This window comes from Dysidea avara, chromosome 8 (genome assembly GCF_963678975.1).
Source record: "Dysidea avara chromosome 8, odDysAvar1.4, whole genome shotgun sequence".
Taxonomy (NCBI): Eukaryota; Metazoa; Porifera; class Demospongiae; order Dictyoceratida; family Dysideidae; genus Dysidea; species Dysidea avara.
Window position 1 is genome coordinate 16,866,975 of NC_089279.1, and position 19,363 is coordinate 16,886,337.

At 38.0% G+C, this 19,363-nt stretch overlaps 1 protein-coding gene and 1 long non-coding RNA gene across 3 annotated transcripts in view; one reads left to right on the forward strand and one right to left on the reverse strand.

Moving 5' to 3' along the window:
* LOC136265189 (protein virilizer homolog) overlaps positions 1 to 12,649 on the forward strand; it is a 31,551-nt gene extending 18,902 nt beyond the window's left edge. The window contains exons 28-60 of the mRNA XM_066060029.1: positions 3,761 to 3,835; positions 3,895 to 4,012; positions 4,331 to 4,405; positions 4,459 to 4,542; positions 4,709 to 4,777; positions 4,894 to 4,999; positions 5,056 to 5,165; positions 5,217 to 5,299; positions 5,366 to 5,512; positions 5,569 to 5,664; positions 6,204 to 6,279; positions 6,331 to 6,398; positions 6,491 to 6,559; positions 6,626 to 6,734; positions 6,846 to 6,936; positions 6,994 to 7,080; positions 7,372 to 7,452; positions 7,503 to 7,599; positions 7,650 to 7,730; positions 7,791 to 7,951; positions 8,180 to 8,242; positions 8,291 to 8,837; positions 8,887 to 8,983; positions 9,061 to 9,163; positions 9,213 to 9,273; positions 9,636 to 9,748; positions 9,859 to 9,905; positions 9,966 to 10,084; positions 10,235 to 10,376; positions 10,532 to 10,646; positions 10,707 to 10,741; positions 11,201 to 11,258; positions 12,396 to 12,649. Coding sequence (XP_065916101.1) covers positions 3,761 to 3,835; positions 3,895 to 4,012; positions 4,331 to 4,405; positions 4,459 to 4,542; positions 4,709 to 4,777; positions 4,894 to 4,999; positions 5,056 to 5,165; positions 5,217 to 5,299; positions 5,366 to 5,512; positions 5,569 to 5,664; positions 6,204 to 6,279; positions 6,331 to 6,398; positions 6,491 to 6,559; positions 6,626 to 6,734; positions 6,846 to 6,936; positions 6,994 to 7,080; positions 7,372 to 7,452; positions 7,503 to 7,599; positions 7,650 to 7,730; positions 7,791 to 7,951; positions 8,180 to 8,242; positions 8,291 to 8,837; positions 8,887 to 8,983; positions 9,061 to 9,163; positions 9,213 to 9,273; positions 9,636 to 9,748; positions 9,859 to 9,905; positions 9,966 to 10,084; positions 10,235 to 10,376; positions 10,532 to 10,646; positions 10,707 to 10,741; positions 11,201 to 11,258; positions 12,396 to 12,495 — 3,483 coding nt within the window. The 3' untranslated portion in view covers positions 12,496 to 12,649. The remainder of the gene's footprint in view (positions 1 to 3,760; positions 3,836 to 3,894; positions 4,013 to 4,330; positions 4,406 to 4,458; positions 4,543 to 4,708; positions 4,778 to 4,893; positions 5,000 to 5,055; positions 5,166 to 5,216; positions 5,300 to 5,365; positions 5,513 to 5,568; positions 5,665 to 6,203; positions 6,280 to 6,330; positions 6,399 to 6,490; positions 6,560 to 6,625; positions 6,735 to 6,845; positions 6,937 to 6,993; positions 7,081 to 7,371; positions 7,453 to 7,502; positions 7,600 to 7,649; positions 7,731 to 7,790; positions 7,952 to 8,179; positions 8,243 to 8,290; positions 8,838 to 8,886; positions 8,984 to 9,060; positions 9,164 to 9,212; positions 9,274 to 9,635; positions 9,749 to 9,858; positions 9,906 to 9,965; positions 10,085 to 10,234; positions 10,377 to 10,531; positions 10,647 to 10,706; positions 10,742 to 11,200; positions 11,259 to 12,395) is intronic.
* A 1,529-nt stretch (positions 12,650 to 14,178) lies between these two features.
* Positions 14,179 to 16,277, reverse strand: LOC136263531 (uncharacterized). 2 transcript variants are annotated; one of them, XR_010704677.1, is made up of 3 exons: positions 15,963 to 16,277; positions 15,082 to 15,910; positions 14,179 to 15,029 (listed from the first exon to the last, which is right to left on the reverse strand). It is a non-coding gene; the product is annotated as an uncharacterized lncRNA (long non-coding RNA). The 2 variants fall into 2 exon arrangements; XR_010704676.1 differs by having other exon boundaries at positions 15,082 to 15,550; positions 15,624 to 16,277.
* Between the last annotated feature and the right edge of the window lie 3,086 nt (positions 16,278 to 19,363).

Here is a 19,363-nt window from a genome sequence, read left to right on the forward strand (position 1 = left end):
GTATTGCCTTGAATCACAGCCAGTCTTGTATAAATGCCTGGTGCTGTTTAGTTGCTGGGGATATACAGCATCTTTACAGAAATATGTGTGGGGTGTCGATTAAACGCTGGGTCTCAAATAGGATGTCTAGTGCAGTCATAATTTTCAACAATTCCATGCAGTGTTATAAGCATGAACTGGAGAATGTTTTAGAGTTCCTTTTTAGCTTTAATCTGTGAAATATACATCAAGGAAAGTACAACACTGAGGTAATGAAGTTGATTCATGAACGAAGGTCACTTATATAAATGCCAGTCTTGTATAGTTGCCATATGTGACTGGATCTGCGAAAACCCGACACAATCGCGTAAGCCTAAATTTACAGTATAAAGCATTGAATACATTGAGTGAAATACTTGTGTATTATTGAAAAATTCCATAAATTTTTTGAACACCTCTTTCATAGTGAAGGAAGGGCCTAAGGATAAATCTTATTTCCTGCTCAAGAGGAGTTGGAAATCTTTGTTTTGTTGTAGTAGACCCAAGGATACATAAGTTATGAGCGTTTGTTTATGTCTCGTCAAAGCGATTGTATGCGATCGATTTTTCTTCACGAATTTCGCCTTTGTATGCAGTGAAGCAGGGTGAGTAAAGGAAAAACTAACCCAGTAATTGATTCCCCTTTTCATGGCAAACACGATGGAATTGTGGTTACCCCACAAATCTCTATTATGATTGACTGTTAAGCATTTTGCAGCGACCATATAGTGAACAAATCCTTATCCCACCAATGATGTTCGAGTATTGTAAAAATACTATCAAGGACATAGAGTTTATTTATGTCCAACAAGACAAGTTGAAGGTAACAAAGATTATAAGATTTGAAAACATTAAATCCCCAGTGCCAGGTACAAGATCTTTCCATGAGTTTTTACCTATAAAATCATAGTAAAGAGATGTAGCGAAGACAAAGAGTTTACGACTTCAACAATAAAAGAAATATCTTTTAATTATGCTATTCTTCAATACATGTATGTTGCTTGCATATACGAAATGAAGTGGTGGATTGGAACAAAGACCAGAATGATGTATGTAAAAATAAATTTTATCCGTCCTCATGGTCCCGGTCGGTCATTCCACTGGCCACATATGTACATATGCCGGGTTCCCATCACCCATTTGATGTTCCAGCAACGATCACAGGAAAACAGTACAATATAAGCCAAGCTGAGATCAAGAAAGTGCAAGAACTATGTTGACATTTAATTCATAGTTTATAGTATGTGACCCACTGAGCAAAAACTTGACTAGTTTGCATAATTCTGTTTTTGAGATAAATCGCAATGAATTGCATTGGGTAAAAACTTGTGCTACAAAAATAACTTTACACACAATTAATTACTTTAGTAACACTGAAACAAGACATAACGTTTATACTATCGGATTCACTTCTTCATGGAGAGTAAGACTATCTTTGTTCTGTTTCTGTACAGTGAAGTAAATGCGAGTTGTGTGTTTGTCTATGTTTTGGTAAAATGTAAACTTACTATATAAACTTGTACAGTCTTCTTGCTTGTTGGGTAACTGGTTCTTAATTTCAAGGATGTGTAAGTAGATAGTAAACATGTCTACAATATGATTTCCAGCTTCCCTTGTCTACATCAATGCACGGTACTACGTATGTGACAGTATATCTTGTTGTCAGAAGCGCCATTTATAATAAGAATCCTTTTGTGTGGTTGGGTAACAAACTCTGACTGTATCATGTGAACTCCGAATTTGGACATATACATGCTAAAAGAAACTCCTCACCTAACTGTGAGGTGCACGAGACAAAGCGAAATTTTACGAAACATATTATTGATAAAATCATGAAGCTGAACATAGCAACTACAGCTGTTAAAAGATTAAATATACCAAACAGCTTTGTATATACAGCATTCATATATAATAGCAGTTACAAGTTAGTTAATGTCATCACTTATTCTTTGCCCAGTTTCTGCTTGCACAAGGCAGCTACCTTCTTGCTGCACATGAATATAGCCATGATGACAAACTCCTGTATGGTTAAAGTGATGCTGCTTGCCTAGTGAGTGCCGTAATGAACCAAGCCACTTTAGCTATGCCAGCCCAATGCTAACTGCAATCTTGGAAAGCCATTTTTGGGTTTCCTTGTGTAGAACATGGCCTTCTGTACTGAATTTGTAGAAGTACGTAGAACAGGTAGACCACGAACAGACCCACCTGTACTGCCTTGTTAAGGGTACCATAGGCAACCATTATGTCCATGACATCGTATTGACCAACCATACCAATTTCACAATGGCCACTAGGAAGGAGCAAGTGGTCAGCATTGCCAGTCACTGTGTCATAGAATATTGCAAAGATGTTATATATCACCAGTGATCCTAGTAGATAAGCCATGTAGTATTTGAAGAGATGTTTCGGCATTCCACATTTGAGGTTGTCACTATGATTCATCATATGCGCAACATAAGCCAGGATACAAGTGGAGCAAGCCTCTCGTGCCATGTATGCTTGGATACTTGCTTGGACAACAATTCGACAGATACAAAGAGAGTTAAGCACTATCTCAGTGTTCATTAGCCACATTGCTAACCTGGAGAAGAATCATAGCAGAATTGTTGATGATCGGTAGCTTTCCTATTGTATTGCGCAGCTCAGGAAAGATCAGGTGTATGGTAAGAATATAGCCACTGACAAATACTATTACTGATGATAGTACCACAAGCACAACAAGAAACAGTTGGTCTTCAGTAGTCGCACACCACAACTCAGCTTCATCTTTGGCGATCACCAGAGAAGTTTGGTTACCCCTTGAAGTGGTTACCAATAGACTATCAGTAGTGTAGTATCTCTCCATTGTCCACCCTCATGGTGGTACCAGTTATCAACGAGGCAATATTGTAGTGTAGTGACTTGTTGATGATCAGCCATACCACTAGCACTACCTGTTGACTGTTGATCAGAACAATCAAGTGTTGATGTCTGACTAACAGAGAACACCACGAGAAGAAGGAACAAGCCAGCACAACTCATCGTCACTCACTTCGTAGAATACTGAGCAACTATTGTTTCATAGTGAAAATTTGAACCAGCCCAGCATACTGGATGATGCCAGCATTTGTTTGAACTCACTGTTGAGTATCACATGTTTGACTGTTGAGTATCACATGCTCACATGTTGTATAACACATGTTCCACTGGTACTAGCACAAATAAATGGTATTAACAGTCAGCCGTTTACTGATGTTGCTATTACTGGCATGCCTTAATATTGGTGAAATAAGTGTAACCTGCTTATTGAGAACCAGCCAAGTGGTTGCATCTGCAAGTAAAACCATATGAATAAAAGTTGGTATTAAAACATACACAAAAGGAGTGGAAGAACAAAATGTCATTCTCCCTGTTAGGATCAAACTCACTACCTTCAGATTATGAGACTGATGCACTACCCACTGTGCCAAGGAGGCTATGCTTGAGTTCAGATGATTAGATGATAATAACCATTAACTGTTTTATTAGTTTACAGACAAGCCACTAACATGTAGAAAATCTACAAAAGTTTTCAGGTTTACAAATATTTATGCAAAAGAAGAAGAAAAAAAGCAAGACTCAATAATTTATTTATTTCTTAATCCATACTTACTTTCACTAACATGATATATACTCCTTTTAAATCCATATGGCCAAGTATGTGATACAGATTGTTGGTTGTAGTTGTCATGGTATTATAGCATCTTATATGGTGTGTTTGTAGGTGTTCTTAAAGGGTGACAGTACTGATGCATGTACTGCTTATCCACTGGGAATAATGTTGATCTACTATCTACAGGTAGTTATAGTCAGTAGTGTATGTTGTTCTTAACAACTGCTGTTGCAACTCTTGTACAGGTGATACAAGCCATTGATACAATACGACGTCAGCCTAAACAAACTGTGACTGACCTAGACTCACCAGAATGTATCTCTACACTGCACACTCTGTACTCCATGACACTGACGGCAGTTGGTAGGTCTCTGTGGATTTCTGCATCTCTATTGTGTGCATGTTGCTATTTAATGTCTTAATTTGGAGTCAACTGTTAATGCTATGTTTAAGTTGTGATTGTCAATGTGCTAATTTAAAGTGTCCATGTTTCAAACATATGTTGTCCAGCTTTTAGAGATGGAGATGGTCATTTTTCACCCAATACAGTGTGTAAAATATGTGTAGTGGTTGCTATGGTAAATAGTTTGATTGCATAATTTGTTTTTTCAGTTGCAAGAATTACACTTTAAATTTGGGTATCATGCTTGTTTGACCAAAATGTTTTTTTTGATTTTATAGGCAAAGATGCTGTAACGAAAGTGTTTTCAATGGTTGATAACATCACTTCCTTGTTGGCTTTTATTGAGCCCAGAGGTTAGAGGTTGTACACATTGTATATGCACCTTCACTGTATTGATGTTCTTCAGGCCAAGCTGACAGTGATAACAAACGAATCAAATCTTCCATAGCTTGTCGATATGCCACAATGCTGATACTTGTTATATTACAAGGTTAGATTTGAGGCTGTTAATACTAATTACTTGCTATTAGGAAACTGTGCATGCACACAACAAACAAACACACACACGCACGCACGCACACACACACACACGCACGCACACACACACACACATACTGTATATAAATTTTTATTTATGTAACTTTTAATCAATAAAGGATGTGAAGAGCCAGCATTTCTTAAGCAGTACAGCTCAAAGCTGGTCACAATGGCAGACTTTTTCAAAGGTAAGAACTTCATGTGTTCACAGTAAATTTCCCAACACTATAAACACCAACTGTAGAATGTGTGACCTGTATGTACTGTAGTCTGTCATTGACTTAATAGTACATTATCTATGTAGACAATCAAAGTGTTCAGCTGGCTGAACTGTCTATGTGGTTACAACCTGTTAAGGATCTATCCAATGATGAGTCATCAGTTTCCAGTCTAGTTGACTTCATCAAGAAGTGTGTGACATGATTATTGTATATGGTCTAAATCTTTATCCTTTGTTGTACTGTAGCAATATATCACAGCTAACTATTAGTAAACCACTGAAGCCTGGTGCATCGATGATTACATGTCTTCGGATATTGAAACTGTTTATCACACAGTCTTCGTATATTGCAAATGGTTAGCGAAAGTAACTGTACGAATTTAATATGATTGCAAACTCTTCTACAGATCAAAAGGATTTGAAATTGTTGCTTTCTAGAATTGACATGTTTTCGTCAAATGCATTTGAAGTGTTATTTTCACTGCTACAGGTATATATGGGTATCAAATATGCCTTTATGTACTGTATAAGTTTTTGTTTGTTTGTTTTTTTACAGAAAGTATATAACATACTCTTACCGTCGTGGGGCCAGAAACAGCCAATTTCTGTAGCCAGTGCACACATCTTTGTAACATTGTTATCAAACTCACTGGCAATTCTGAAAGTCTTAATGAATGAACTACTTGAGAATGGCACCTACAAAGTACGGCTATATAACACTAATTGTAGAGCCTACAACATCACTGTTGTGTTGTGTAGTATCGAGATACAAGGATCATCAACCTGGTGCTATCCATACACATGGTAGTGTGTTCTGTACCACACTCCAGAGTGTTCTCCAATGCTGCAGCTCAGGTGTGTTATGTGTATAACAATAGATAGACTTTGAAATTATGATACACAGAGACTTCCCTGTTATTACAACTACCTTAAATGCTTGTGTTACACTTAGCCACGTAACTGTACTACATTTGCCCATACGTATTATGAGAAGAAATGTCACAAAATAATCCCACTCAGTGTGTGACATTGTAAATCGCAAACCAAACCAATCCTACTAGTCTAGATATGAATACTTACTGATAGTCTGATCACCAACAGTTTGGATTCGGGCACTCGTGATGTATGCTCTGAACAAGCCAACCAAGAAGTGCATTATAAAGCACCACCTGTGCTTGTGTGTACAGTATGAAAAATATAGCACTGGGAAGGGGGGATCATGACAAATACAGCACTTGTCTTTTCCTCGTGCTGTATCAGCCTCTTGACAATTAGAATAAATCCATTACTTGGTACTATAGTTGCTGCTTACATGTAGAAAAGCATTATGCTTCCATACAGCATGGTTAATTTCAGTGCTGTACAGTCTTCAGTTGATATTTTGTTCCCTACAGATCCAAAATGACATTATTGAGATACTCATCAACTTCACAATAACAGATGGTAGTAGCATCCCCACCAAAGAGGAAGGTACTATTCACTATAGTGTATAATGACCTTACTACAGTGTTGTAATACTAGAGATGAGCAGTAACCCATGGTGCTCCATGCTGCAGGAACTATTAAATCATACCCTCAATGCCCCACAGGTACTCTCTTACTATTGAATACATATAATTTATACCACTACTACTGTTAATACTACTGTTACTGATAATACCTGTGTATTGTATTGCTATAGTCATACCTCAGTGGATTGATGGTTCTGTCAGAATTGTTGCCACTTCCTCTGCCAGTCAACACAGCACAGGTGTGTGATATATGTTCCCCATTGTTGTGATCGATGGTTTTGTATCATGTGTGCTTTGTTGTTTAGCCTCCATCAGAGTCTGATGCTAAGAACTTGCGTCAGCAGAGGAAGCTGTGGCAGGCACATCTCCAGCCATTCCATTCACAAATAACTGAGCTCATCAAACTGTTCTTAAGTATGTAGGTGTAGTTCTGTATTTTAAAAATGGTGTATTTATAAGCTGTATATCTACTTTGAATCACATTTTATCATTGTATTGCATAGACTGCTCATTTACTGATTTCAGGGTCTACTTGCATCCCGCTACAGCAGATATTGAGAAGAGTTTGTTGTCAGTTAGCAGACATTTCACCTGTGCTAGCTAATGCAATATCAACGTTAGTTATAACCACTGCTTGCTTGTGTAATTGACATGTCAGTCTTGTTTGTTATAGTTTGATAGTGGAGTCTGTGGTGTTAGAGATATCTTCAGTGATAAAGGATAAAGACAAGCAGAAGATACAGAATACCAAAGAACTTGTGTTAGTATCCAAATTTTTCGCAGTGCAAATATGTTAATATTTACTAGTGTTGAAACACACACTACACGCACGCACAACTACACTCACACGCAACTACACTCACACACAACTACACTCACACACATGCGTGTGCACACACACACGCACACACACACACACGCGCGCGCACACACACACACTCGCACGCACACACACACACACACACCTTGTCAATATGCTATACCACTTACATAATCTATTTCTACTTTACATCGGCTATTATTCATTTCATGATTGTTTCCCATTTGTTAGTCTTCTTCCTCTACTGACAACGGTGTCTGTGATAGTACAACAACCTGTGATCAAACTGGCCATCCTTGACCAACTAACTGAGTAATGCTCGGACAGTGTATAACACTTACATGTTATCCTTTATGTGTTAGGAGTGAACAAGGAAGTGACAAGCCAGTTGCATTTATTCTACTCTTGTCAAAGTATCTGACTGCTACTCCATCGCTGCCTGTCCAGCTATGTATTATGGTAGGAAGTTACAGAGAAAAGTATATAGTATTGTATAGTGTGTTGTGTAGACTATCTTCCACGCATTGTCTGATCCCTTTGTGGGACTGTGCTGCAATGAAACAGATACCTTCTCGCTGACTCCACAGCAGGTATGTACTACATGTGTTGATAGTTTTACAAACCCAGTTGTAATTTGAGTTATCGTTTAGGCATCAAATAGTTTACCCAGTCAGGACATCCTGGCATCAATAGTGACTGCAATATTTAGTCACTTGACTAGTAAAGTTGCTGCATTTCCTACTGTTGAGATGAGCCTCAAGATATTAGTATCACTGTGCCAACATGACAATGGCATGGTACACATGATCAAGTACGTATGTCATGCGGAGTGTCATGTGGAGTGTGTTGTGTACATACTAGTGTGTGTGCATGTTCATGTGTGTCTGTCTGTCTGTCCATGTGTATGTACTGTACATACAAACACACCATGTACAGCACTCTGAACGTACTATAATCAAACAATCACACCGTTAGTATGTACACACGTATGTATGCATGCATGTTTGATGTTTTACATAATCATCTCTGTTTTTGTCAGTCACTTTCCTAGGAAGATCGCAGAGTTTACTGCACTGCTTCAGAGACTGATAGACACTTATGAGTACGTTAGCATTTATCAAAAATTGTCCTTAATAATTCTGTAAAACAGATCCACCTCTTCACCATCAGATGAGCTTCTGTCATGTACATCTCTTTTTGTTGGACTGCTGGAGTCATTGTGTTCCCCCTTACCTACTTCCTGCAATAATGAAACTAAACCAGTTCAAGATCAAACCAAACGAGAACAACATCTTGATTCAAAAGTTGACAAAGACTCTGAAGAGGGCAAACATCAAGAGTTTGATGTGATTGAACAAGAGAATCAGGTCCTTGATGAAGAGATGGATGATGATAGAGAGTTGGGTGAGATTAAGGATGAAGATGATGAAATCAAGGGTGAAGATGATCAAGACTATGGAAAAGTGGTCAAAAAAGAGAGTCAAGACATTGAAGAGAAGATCAAATACCAGCCTGATCCAAATGTTGTTGAGAGAATTAAAGAGGAGTCAAAAATGGAAGATACAGAAAAGCCCCCAGAACTAGATAGCATTGCTCTATCAAGAACTGTTTGTCTTCCTGCTAAACTGATCAGGACTGTTTATGCTGAAGCAGACGGTAAACCTAATAAGCTCGAAAAACTAATCAGTGTGATAAAAGTATGTGAGATCACAATAGTTAATATTATATTACTCATGACTTCTGCAGGTAAACTGTAAAGATAATGAAACGTTAGCTGAAACATTTAGTGACAGAATTACTGAGGTTCTTTCTGTTATCGCTGATCTCGAAACAGTTAAATTTGGTACGCTTGTTGGTGGAACATGTGTTGATACTGTGAAATTGGTTGTTGTATGACTAACTTGGTTTCTTCCTTTATAGATATTCCTGACGTGTCCACTATCGTGGTGCCCCAGATGTTATCATTTGAAGAGCAGTTCTATGAGAGAAGTCCAATGATATTGATAACAACAGAAGACACAAGGTATGACCCAGTCTTACATACCTTTTAAGTATTAGTTGTTTAAACACAGTGATCCTGATTTTTGGCTATCTACTCCTCCTTATGATGAAACAGAAGTTACACCAGAAACAGTAAGTTATAATTTGTTACCAAGTAAGGGAAGATACATGTATCTTATTGACACTAGTCTGAGGCAAAGCCAGCACAAGTGTCAATAACTAAAGTGTGGGAGATATTGTAGTGACTGATATAACTAGCTTGCACATGTCCCCACTGAATGGTCTGACTTCTGCAATGCACTTATTCTGTTTATTTTGTAATACCTTCCTTTGAGCTCACATTAACACCTTACCAGACAACCAAAAACTCTTTGATGTATGGCTTTACTGAAATATATGTGCTGTTATCTCTGAAGGTTACACATTTATAATTTTTTTTGCTGTCTGTAACAACATGGATTCTTACACATTTGATAATTGCTGTGTTTCAACAGGTCAAGGTGGACTTGAAGACGTTAGCATCAGAGTGTGTTCCTGACCTCAACCTTGAGGAGGAACTACAAAAGCAATTGCTACCATCACCACCTCCTTCACCTGCCAGAGAAAAGTAAGCAGATTTTCTTAGAAGAGGCCTACGCTACATACATATAAGCATCAGGCACTGCACGTATACCTGAAAACAGAAAATATTGTGATAAGTAACTTTGTTTATTATAGGCGACATAGGATTGGCAATGCTGAGATGCAAAAGAGATACAAAGAAGGTACATACAAACTATACTATGTGTATGTTGTATAAAATGTCATCTTTGATGCACGTATAGCGATGGCTCATAGAGCTACTATGGCTCACTCTGGCAGAGGCAAGGACATCTTCAGGTTGAGGAAACAGAACACCAGTAGACCTCCTTCTATGCATGTTGATGACTTCATGGCTATGGGAGTAAGTGTATAAAGTACAATGTTGTTAGCAGGCATTAGTTGAGTGGCATATTCCCTAACAGTTAGTAGAACAACACACCTACATTCTTTTTTCCTAATGTAGATCTATTTTTCCAATTCTGTTAGTATATTTATTGCTCTGATTGTATAGTCTGGCCGAGGCAGAGGGGCAAGGTCTAGTCATTCATTGGGTATGCATCCACTGATGGCATCTGTTGGTGGTTACCAACAAATGGCAGCCGCTCGATGGTACGCTGGAATGGGGCAACAACAACAACAAATGGATAGAAGAAGTATGTCATAGTAGGGAGTTACTGCTTCATATCTAGTGTATAAACTTTGATTTAAATATTAAATTGTGTGTAATTGCTATTTGTTCACTAATAACTGATCACCAAGTGTATTTCCCCTTCAAAAGTTACTACAATCCATCCATTTTGTTCTACAGGTATGTCTAGTAGCAGTAGTTCAGTTCGCTCTAACCCTTGGGCGGCCGCTGCTGCCACTGCAGCCAGACTGGCATTTGTGTCATCCCAAAATCTAAGACACTTGGCATCTGCAAGGTCTGATATTTGTTCTATATTATTCTATGGTGTTTGAAATAGTCATGTACTTGTGTACAGAGCTGCTTGGGGATCTGCTGCAGCCGGCCACATGGGTAAGTATATTTGCTTGAGATTCAACCATTTTACTGTACTGTTGGAAGCATTAATAATTATATAAACACATACATACATACATCACGTGTTCTTCTATACACAAGAGTACATAGAGAGCTTGTCAATGAGTTAGTATTAGTAGAAGCTCTGCATATTTTATGTGCACATATGTGAGATATTTATGTTCCAAATAAAGTATATATAATGTACTGTTGCTGGATATATGTAGTGTTTGTTGATTCATTTGCAAACTGAATATACTTTGTTATGTTTAAGTAGTTTGCCAAGCATTTTGGTCAAGAACTTCAGGAAGAATGTATGTATGTACATCACATATCACAAATGCTGGCAGAACTCTATAAATGCAATAACTCTTTGCACATGACCATTGACATACATACAACTTTGAGATTGAGTGTGTAGTGTTTATAATGAGGTGTTGTGTGACATACTCACAGACATGTATTCTCGACTAAAGTCCAGTTCAAGATATTCAAGTGACAAAAGTGATTCAAGGTATGTGTATAGCAATTGATGCATAAGTGTTACATGTTTACTGAGTACAAATCTTAACATTACGGGAATCTGTTTCAATAGTTTAATTATATATTCATTGGGTTCAGCCATCGGGTTCTTACATAGTTTAAGATGGAGGTCAAATGGTTGCCCACGGTTTGGGAACAGAAGTCATGTCCAAAGGTGCGTCAATCACGATACAGCATTAAATACAAGAAAACACATACAGGTGGTCGTATATAGAATTTTTTAAATCACCAAAACTCATGGCTTGCAGTCACAAGGCTGGAGGCCAAATGGAGTGGTGCATGGCCACTATTTTATGCCACAACAATAAACTCACCATGTGTGCCTTTTGGGGTTCCAACAAGCATGTGCCCTCTGTGCCATGTCTTTCCTTTTAATTCAATCACGCTGGTCCGTTGTCGTCTTCATGCAATAAAACTATATTGAGGCATTAGTTTTCCGTATCAACACTTTCCTTGAACATCATATTTAGACACCACAAAAAATATTTAAAGAGCTTACACTACTGTAAGAGGTACTGGACACCCAGAAGATAACTAACTTCATGACAGATTCAAGATCATGCCCATTAACCGTCTTGGTTATTTAATATCGAGCGTAGAGTCCACACCTCTTAACAATCTATTTACTTGATCACGATGATCACACACCCTTATTATTGGTCTGACTGTATTTTTATAATGCTAGCATAGTGACATGCCTCCTGGTAGGTGAAAGGATACTCTAATCCAGCAGTCACTCTAATAGAACAGTCACATGTGCATAGCTGTATGTCAAAAAAAACTAAAACTAGTATATTTAACATGCCAATGTGGGGATTTTCTCACAGAGCTATAATACCATCATTCATCTCATTGTTTCACTACTATTTACCCTACTTCACTTTTAAATTAGTAATGTAGCTATTTGTCAGTATGTTTTAAATTTGCCAAATTAAAGTCACCACCAAATTTTTCATGTATTAGGTAGTAAGGTAGACAACCACATAGCTAATGTTTTTGTTTTTTTTGACCTTGGCACTCTCCTGGTGTCATTCACACAATCTCAGCCAAACTGTACTGTGTAAAAATAGAATTTGTAAGTATCTTTTCATCTACCTTTTTGTTACAGGACAGTGCAAATGGTTGGCTATGGTGGCAGTAGCAGGAGTACACCATCAGATGGGTGGAAGGGAAGACATAGTGCTACTTACTCTAAAAGACTAATTTAATGTCATTTGGCTTTTTTGTACTCGTGTATGTATACATTTGTGCAATACTAACCTAAACTGTTTTGTAGTAAGATATAAGACACCAGCACAGAAACATATCACCTAACACTAATTTTATTTGTCATGCAATCATTAAAACGAACATGCTACAAGAGTTTGAAAAATAGATCCATGCAGAAATTATCATACAAGTATTGTCTTGGTCATCTTGGAACTTATAAAGGTGGAAAGCCACAGTCTTGCCAATGATGTGTCTGGAATACTTGGTCTCTCTTGACAAGATATCACTCACCAACTCACTATTATATAAGTGCAAGAAATGACATGAAATCCCTTGCTAAACATAAGTTTTACTGATTGCCGTCACGTATTGCTTTTGCCGATTAATTACAGTTTCAAAATTTTATTGTATAAATTGTGATTGTAAAGTAGCAGGTGGGCTCTCATAATGATATAGACCACATGGTGTGTGGTCTATATAATGTACAATTTTCTGATTTCCAATCCATATAATATGCATGGTTAGGCATAATAAAGTCGCACTGTACAGAGAGCTGGATCATAGATCATAATATTACAACAAAAATCTACACCTTAGCTACACACTTTGTGGGCTACAGATATATTAAATTATTGATATAATTATAGTACCTGGAGTATTTGGCACATTGACATTGAAGATTACAGCTATAGTTGTCATGTTCCATGCAAAAATTAATGATGGATAATTAATTTCTTTAAACAGTCTGTAGGATCAGGTGTCCTACAGACCTTCAGCATGTGTGCTGTAAAGCCTTAATAAATTTATTTGATCAAATAATATTAAAATAGAAACTGCAGAAAAAGCAACGAGAGTTAAACAAGTCAGCATGTTAAACTGCTACAATGGAGTATATATGTCAAATCCTTTAAAGCACAATAATATGTGTTCTTGAATTTTTGCCACATGTACAGGCATCTGTTCAAACTCAATGGAGGTGGTACATACCCTGTCTAATGGTGATACAGATATCACTGAATATGTTTAGTTTATAGAGCTTGATAAGTATAGAGAGATTACTGCTACACTTGTTAATTGCTTGCTAAGGATTATAGTATGTAGCTGTCTTTGCCATGTCTAAAACAGTGTATCCAGGAGCAATTGAGCTTGCAGTTGCAGTGCATGCTTTTCCCTTCATTCCTAGTTTATGCAAAACTCACACTATATTCTCATAGTCTTTACCAGTCTGAATAGATCTGTGTGTGACAATTTCAAATGTTAGGCTTTTAAAGGGTGTAAGTGTGCTCTAGTGCAGTTCTAGGAATGGTTTAACATGTTGACTTGATTGACTTTTGTTCCTTTCATTTTTGCAGCGATCTCTATTTCCCGTATTTAATTAATACTTTTAATAGTGAAAACAGATACATCACTCCATATAATACACAGTATATAGCTAAGTTCTGTATGTTAGTTGAGTTGCCTAAAAGGTTTGCATGCATGCATGTGCACCGCTTTTGTAGGTATGCATATAATAATAATATAATTATATATAATATGCACACAGACTGAAAACAATTAAACATAATTTTGTAAGGAGCAGATACAGGACACAGAGAGTATGTCCAATGTTTTCATTCTTCCATGCAATAAACTAATAATATTATAGCAATAGTTATACAGCAGCAAAAAGTTCAGTAGTGGTAATTTCATTTTTTTTTAATGTTTTGTAAACCTCGCTGTAGAAAAGTACAACACATAGCTATATACACAGTTATTATAGAGTCATAAAATATCTCTGTATGTCCTGTAAAACATGTACAGTCTGCCATCCATTTGTGTGACCTTCTAATAGAATATTTGGTGGAATTGAATCCCATAGGTCAACAACTGCTGCCTGCTGCGACAAAAATGGTCATTTAAATGCTACATTTATTGGACAACAATTGCCATAGTCGTATCAGTGTCACTTCTGCTGCTACTGATGGAAGATGGAATGAGACAGTCACACCAACAACACTCATGCTCACTGTCAGTGTGGATCCTTGATTATAAGTATTGCAGTTACAATAGTGGTTAGTGGGAGATGCTTTATCAAATGTAAGGCCGAGTATTCCAGTCACATGTACACTAGGTGCAGGTGGTCTCCCATTATTAATTGTACACAAATCTGACCCTTTTTTTGACATCAAGTAGAATAGCTCCAGTCCAGTGGTACAATTAAAATAACCTTTATAAGCAAACACCATTGTTCCTTTGTGATACACTGCTATCATCTGTTCAGTGGGGGTTGTGTTAGGTATATTACACCATTCCTCGTAACTGGCATCTTTGACACAAGGTTGATAATAATCAAAAGCTGCACAGTTGATCCGTAATAAAACCACCAACCTGTGTGAAAACTACATGTCAATCCGCTGCAAGATGGATGATGGAAAATATTTTAACCGCATACAATCTGGGTCTTTTCAGCATCATTGCATGGCTGCTGCACTCAGAGTCCAATGTGGCCCTGACTGGATTGCACAAGTGTGGAGACGACTGGGCTTTAACACACCTGCACTGGATGTAGTGGACACACATGGTAACAGAAGAAAACGGAAGCATACCTTGGACAGTGCTAGAAAAGTACTGGTAAAGTACAAGCGGTAACGGTTAATGAGTAAATTGGTCCCCAGCAATCAAGATACATCATATGGTGTTGCAGCAGCACAGGTAGATGTTACCATCGATGAATTGCAGGTGCTATGTAGAGAACATTTGCCTCGATTGGTGGTTACTGAGCAGCAGCAACAGCAGTTGGCTCTATGGACAGCACAGCAGGCTAATGATCCTTCAGGTGAATGTGGAAAACAACGCAAGATACGGATAACAGCCTCTCATTTTGGTGAAGTGTGTAAGCAAAGAGCTGAGTTTGGTCCACTGACAGTCCGTATCTTGTATTCATCAACAAGAGAGACATCAGCAATGCGATATGGCTGCATCAAAGAAGGAATAGCGAGAGCTGCATACACTGAATACCTCAAATCAGAACACCATCCAGATGCCACTGTTACCATGACTGGGTTACACGTAGACCTGAAGGTAAAGTATGAAATATGCGTGCATGTAAATACTTCTACATTACAGGATTCATGGCTTGTAGCATCACCTGATGGATTGCTTTATGACCCATCAGCAGATGATCCCTTGGAGTTGCTCGAGATCAAGTGTCCATTCCTAGCAAGAGATACATCAGTGAAAGATCTATGCCAGAAATCTTCTTTCTTTTTGACTGACACAGATGAAACATATCACCTCAAACCCAAGCATAACTACTATCAAGTGCAAGGCCAGCTGCATATCTTACGGCCAAGTTGGTGTGATTTTGTTGTGTACACACCTCATAACAGCCAGACCTTAGTAATTCATCGAATCTCAGTACTATGATGATAAGTTCTGGAAAGAGGTTATGTACAAAAAGTTACAGAAATTCTCGCAGAAATTTTACGTTGGCTCCATGCTGCCCGAACTCTGTCGTCCTCGGTATCCTTCAACGAAGAAAATAAGGCCGATGATAGATATTGAACCTACACTTAGGCCATAGCCCAGGCTAAGATGGTGTACTGCAACTCCAGTAGTGCCGGTTTTGTTGACTTTTTTACCTCAGTGTATTTCGATCCCACTAAGTGTATAAATCCGTATACATCAATGGCGAAATAGTCAGTTTTATTACTTGGTTAGGTTAAAAATATTCACGGTGTAATACTAACGAGATTCACTTTACAAAATAGACCACGCTCGCTAACACCACATGCTTGGTCTCTTCATATGGCCCTATATAGACGCGCATCCATCGCGTGATCTTAATTATCCGGAATGAGACTGGGGCGCGCACGATGGCTTGACATTTTGGGAAAAAAACTGAAAAAATACATGTCGTACAGTTCTGTTGTGAGCTATTATCTACAACTCTATGGAGCGCTGTCCCATTGCTGAGGCACCAATTGCTGTGCAGGTCGCTGAGGCCCATATTTAAGATAATTTGTTTTTGTTTATTATGTACTGTTTTATCTTATGTCATTAATTTGCTAAAAGAAACAAAAAAAAAAAAAAAAAAAACAATATGGATCAACATTTTGCAATATTTCTTCTATAACTGTTTTATCAATCATAATAGTACACTTGTGTACGTTTTTAGTAACTGTAGTGGTGCATAGCACAAAAAGGAATCCATAGAAGTATTCTACAAGGTGGAAAACTGCGGGAGCTGAAATAATTAATTTCTACGTGCTTTGATAGATGAGTTTTTAAACTGAATAGATTATTCTAAGTCGCTTTCATATCTTCGAATTTATATAACGCAATCCTACCAAACTTTGCTCGCAGGCATAGTTGGTAGTAGGCTCCTTAATTGTTGTGTTGAATCTTGGGTACGCCACGCAGAGGACAGGATACAAATACTGATGCATTTTCATTACGCACGTGCGCTACGCATTGTTTGTTACAGGTATTTCAGAGTACTTATATTATGTACTTTTAAAGCACAAAAGCTGCCAGCTCTTATCAAAAGTCTTTGATCCAATGAGCTTCTAATTTAACGGCCAAAACTTGGGTGCTATCAAATGTGAATAATTGTTTTATCAGGTGTACCTGTAGAACAATCATTATTCAGTGTAGCAACGGAAGTCTTTCAGCCTAAGAGATGCAAATTGAGCATGCAGTATTATATGTGTTGGTGTGCTGGTACATACATATCATTAAATATACTTTGTTACATGCTAAAATGGCCGAGATACCAAAGTGCTTATTAGGAGTAGCAAAAGAAGAAGAATGTCGTAAATTGACTTACACTCAGAAAGTTGGCTTGGTGCCATTCGGTGATCTGGATGAACAGAATAATCGTTTGGTAGAATTAAGAGCAGAAATAACTGATTAAATCACTATCATCACCACAAGCAGACTGTGCTTGTTTAATAAACAATGTACCAAAGGGCATGTTGTGAACCTTTTACTATTCATAAACATCTATGTAAAAGTAAGCACTACATACGTATGCAGGCGTTGAGTAAGCTCAACGTAGATAGAACATATGTTGGTGTTTGTAGTTTCTTTACGTAATATCACCTAAAGTGAAATTTTATGAAACGTATCATTGATACAACCATGAAACTGAACGTATCAACTACAGCTGTTGAAAGATTAAATATGCCAAACAGCTTTGTATGTATATACAGCAACTACATAGTGAAATAGCAGTTACAAGTTGATTAATGTCATCACTTATTCTTTGCCCAGCTTCTGCTTGCATAAGCCAGCCACCTTCTTGTTGCACATGAATATAGCCATGATGACAAACTCCTGTATGGTTAAAATGAATATGCCTATGATGACTCCCAATTCCGCTTGCCCAGTGAGTGCCAAAATAAACCAAGCCACTTTAGCTATGCCCACGGTAGCCCCAATGTTAACCGCAATCTTGGAAAGCCGTCTGTGGGTTTGCTTGTGTCCAACATGACCTTCTGTACTGAACTTGTAGAAATAGAACAAGTAGACTACAAACAGACCCACCTGTACTGCCTTGTTAAGAGTACCATAGGCAACCATTATGTACATGACATCATATTGACCAACATGACCAATTTCACAATGGCCGCTAGGAAGAAGCAGTTGGTCAGCATCGCCAGTTGCAGCATCGTAGAGTATGGCAGAGATGTTAAATACTACCAGTGATCCTATTAGGTAAGCCATGTAAAATCTGAAGAGATGTTTTGGCATTCCTTGTTTGAGGTTGTCACTACGATTCATCATGTGCGCAACATAGGCCAGGATACAAGTGGAGCAAGCCTCTCGTACCATGTATGCTTGGATACTTGCTTGGACAACAATTCGGCAGATAAAAAGAGAGTCAAGCGCTATCTCAGTGTTCATTAGTGTTATAGCCACATTGCTAACCTGGAGAAGAATCATAGCAGAACTGCTGATGATTAGTATCTTTCCTATTGTATTGCGCAGCTCAGGAAAGATCAGGTGTATGGTAAGAATATAGCCGCTGGCAAATACTATTACTGATGATAGTACCACAAGCACAACAAGAAACACTCGGTCTTCAGCATTCGCACACCACAACTCAGCTTCATCCTTGGCAATCACCAGAGAAGTTTGGTTACCCCTTGAAGTGGTTATCAGTAGACTATCAGTAGTGAAGATGATGTCCAATATCTCTCCATTGTTCACCCTCATGATGGTACAGTTATCAACGAGGCAATATTGTAGTGTAGTGACTTGTTGATGATCAGCCATACCACTAGCACTACCTGTTGACTGTTGATCAGAACAATCAAGTGTTGATGTCTGACTAACAGGGAATACCACAAGAAGAAGGAACAAGCCAGCACAACTCATCGTCACACACTTCATAGAATACTGAGTAAACTATTGTTTCATAGTGAAAATTTGAACCAGCTCAGCATACTGGATGATGTCAGCATTTGTTTGAACTCACTGTTGAGTATCACATGTTCCTCTGTTGAGTATCACATGTTCCACTGTTGAGTATCACATGTTCCTCTGTTGAGTATCACATGTTCCACTGTTGAGTATTCACATGTTCCATAGGTACTAGCATAAATAAATGGCAATAAAAGTCAGCTATTTACTGATCTCAATTATGTGGCTATTACTGGCATGTCTTAATACTGATGAAATAAGTGTAACCTGCTTATTGAAAACCAGCCAGGTAGTTTGCATCTGCAAGTAAAACTATATGAATAAAAGATGGTATACACAAAAGGAGTGGAAGAACAGAATATCATTCTCCCTGTGAGGATCAAACTCACTGCCTTCAGATTGTGAGACTGATGCACTACCCAAGGAGGTTATGCTTGAGTTCAGATTATTAGATGATAATAA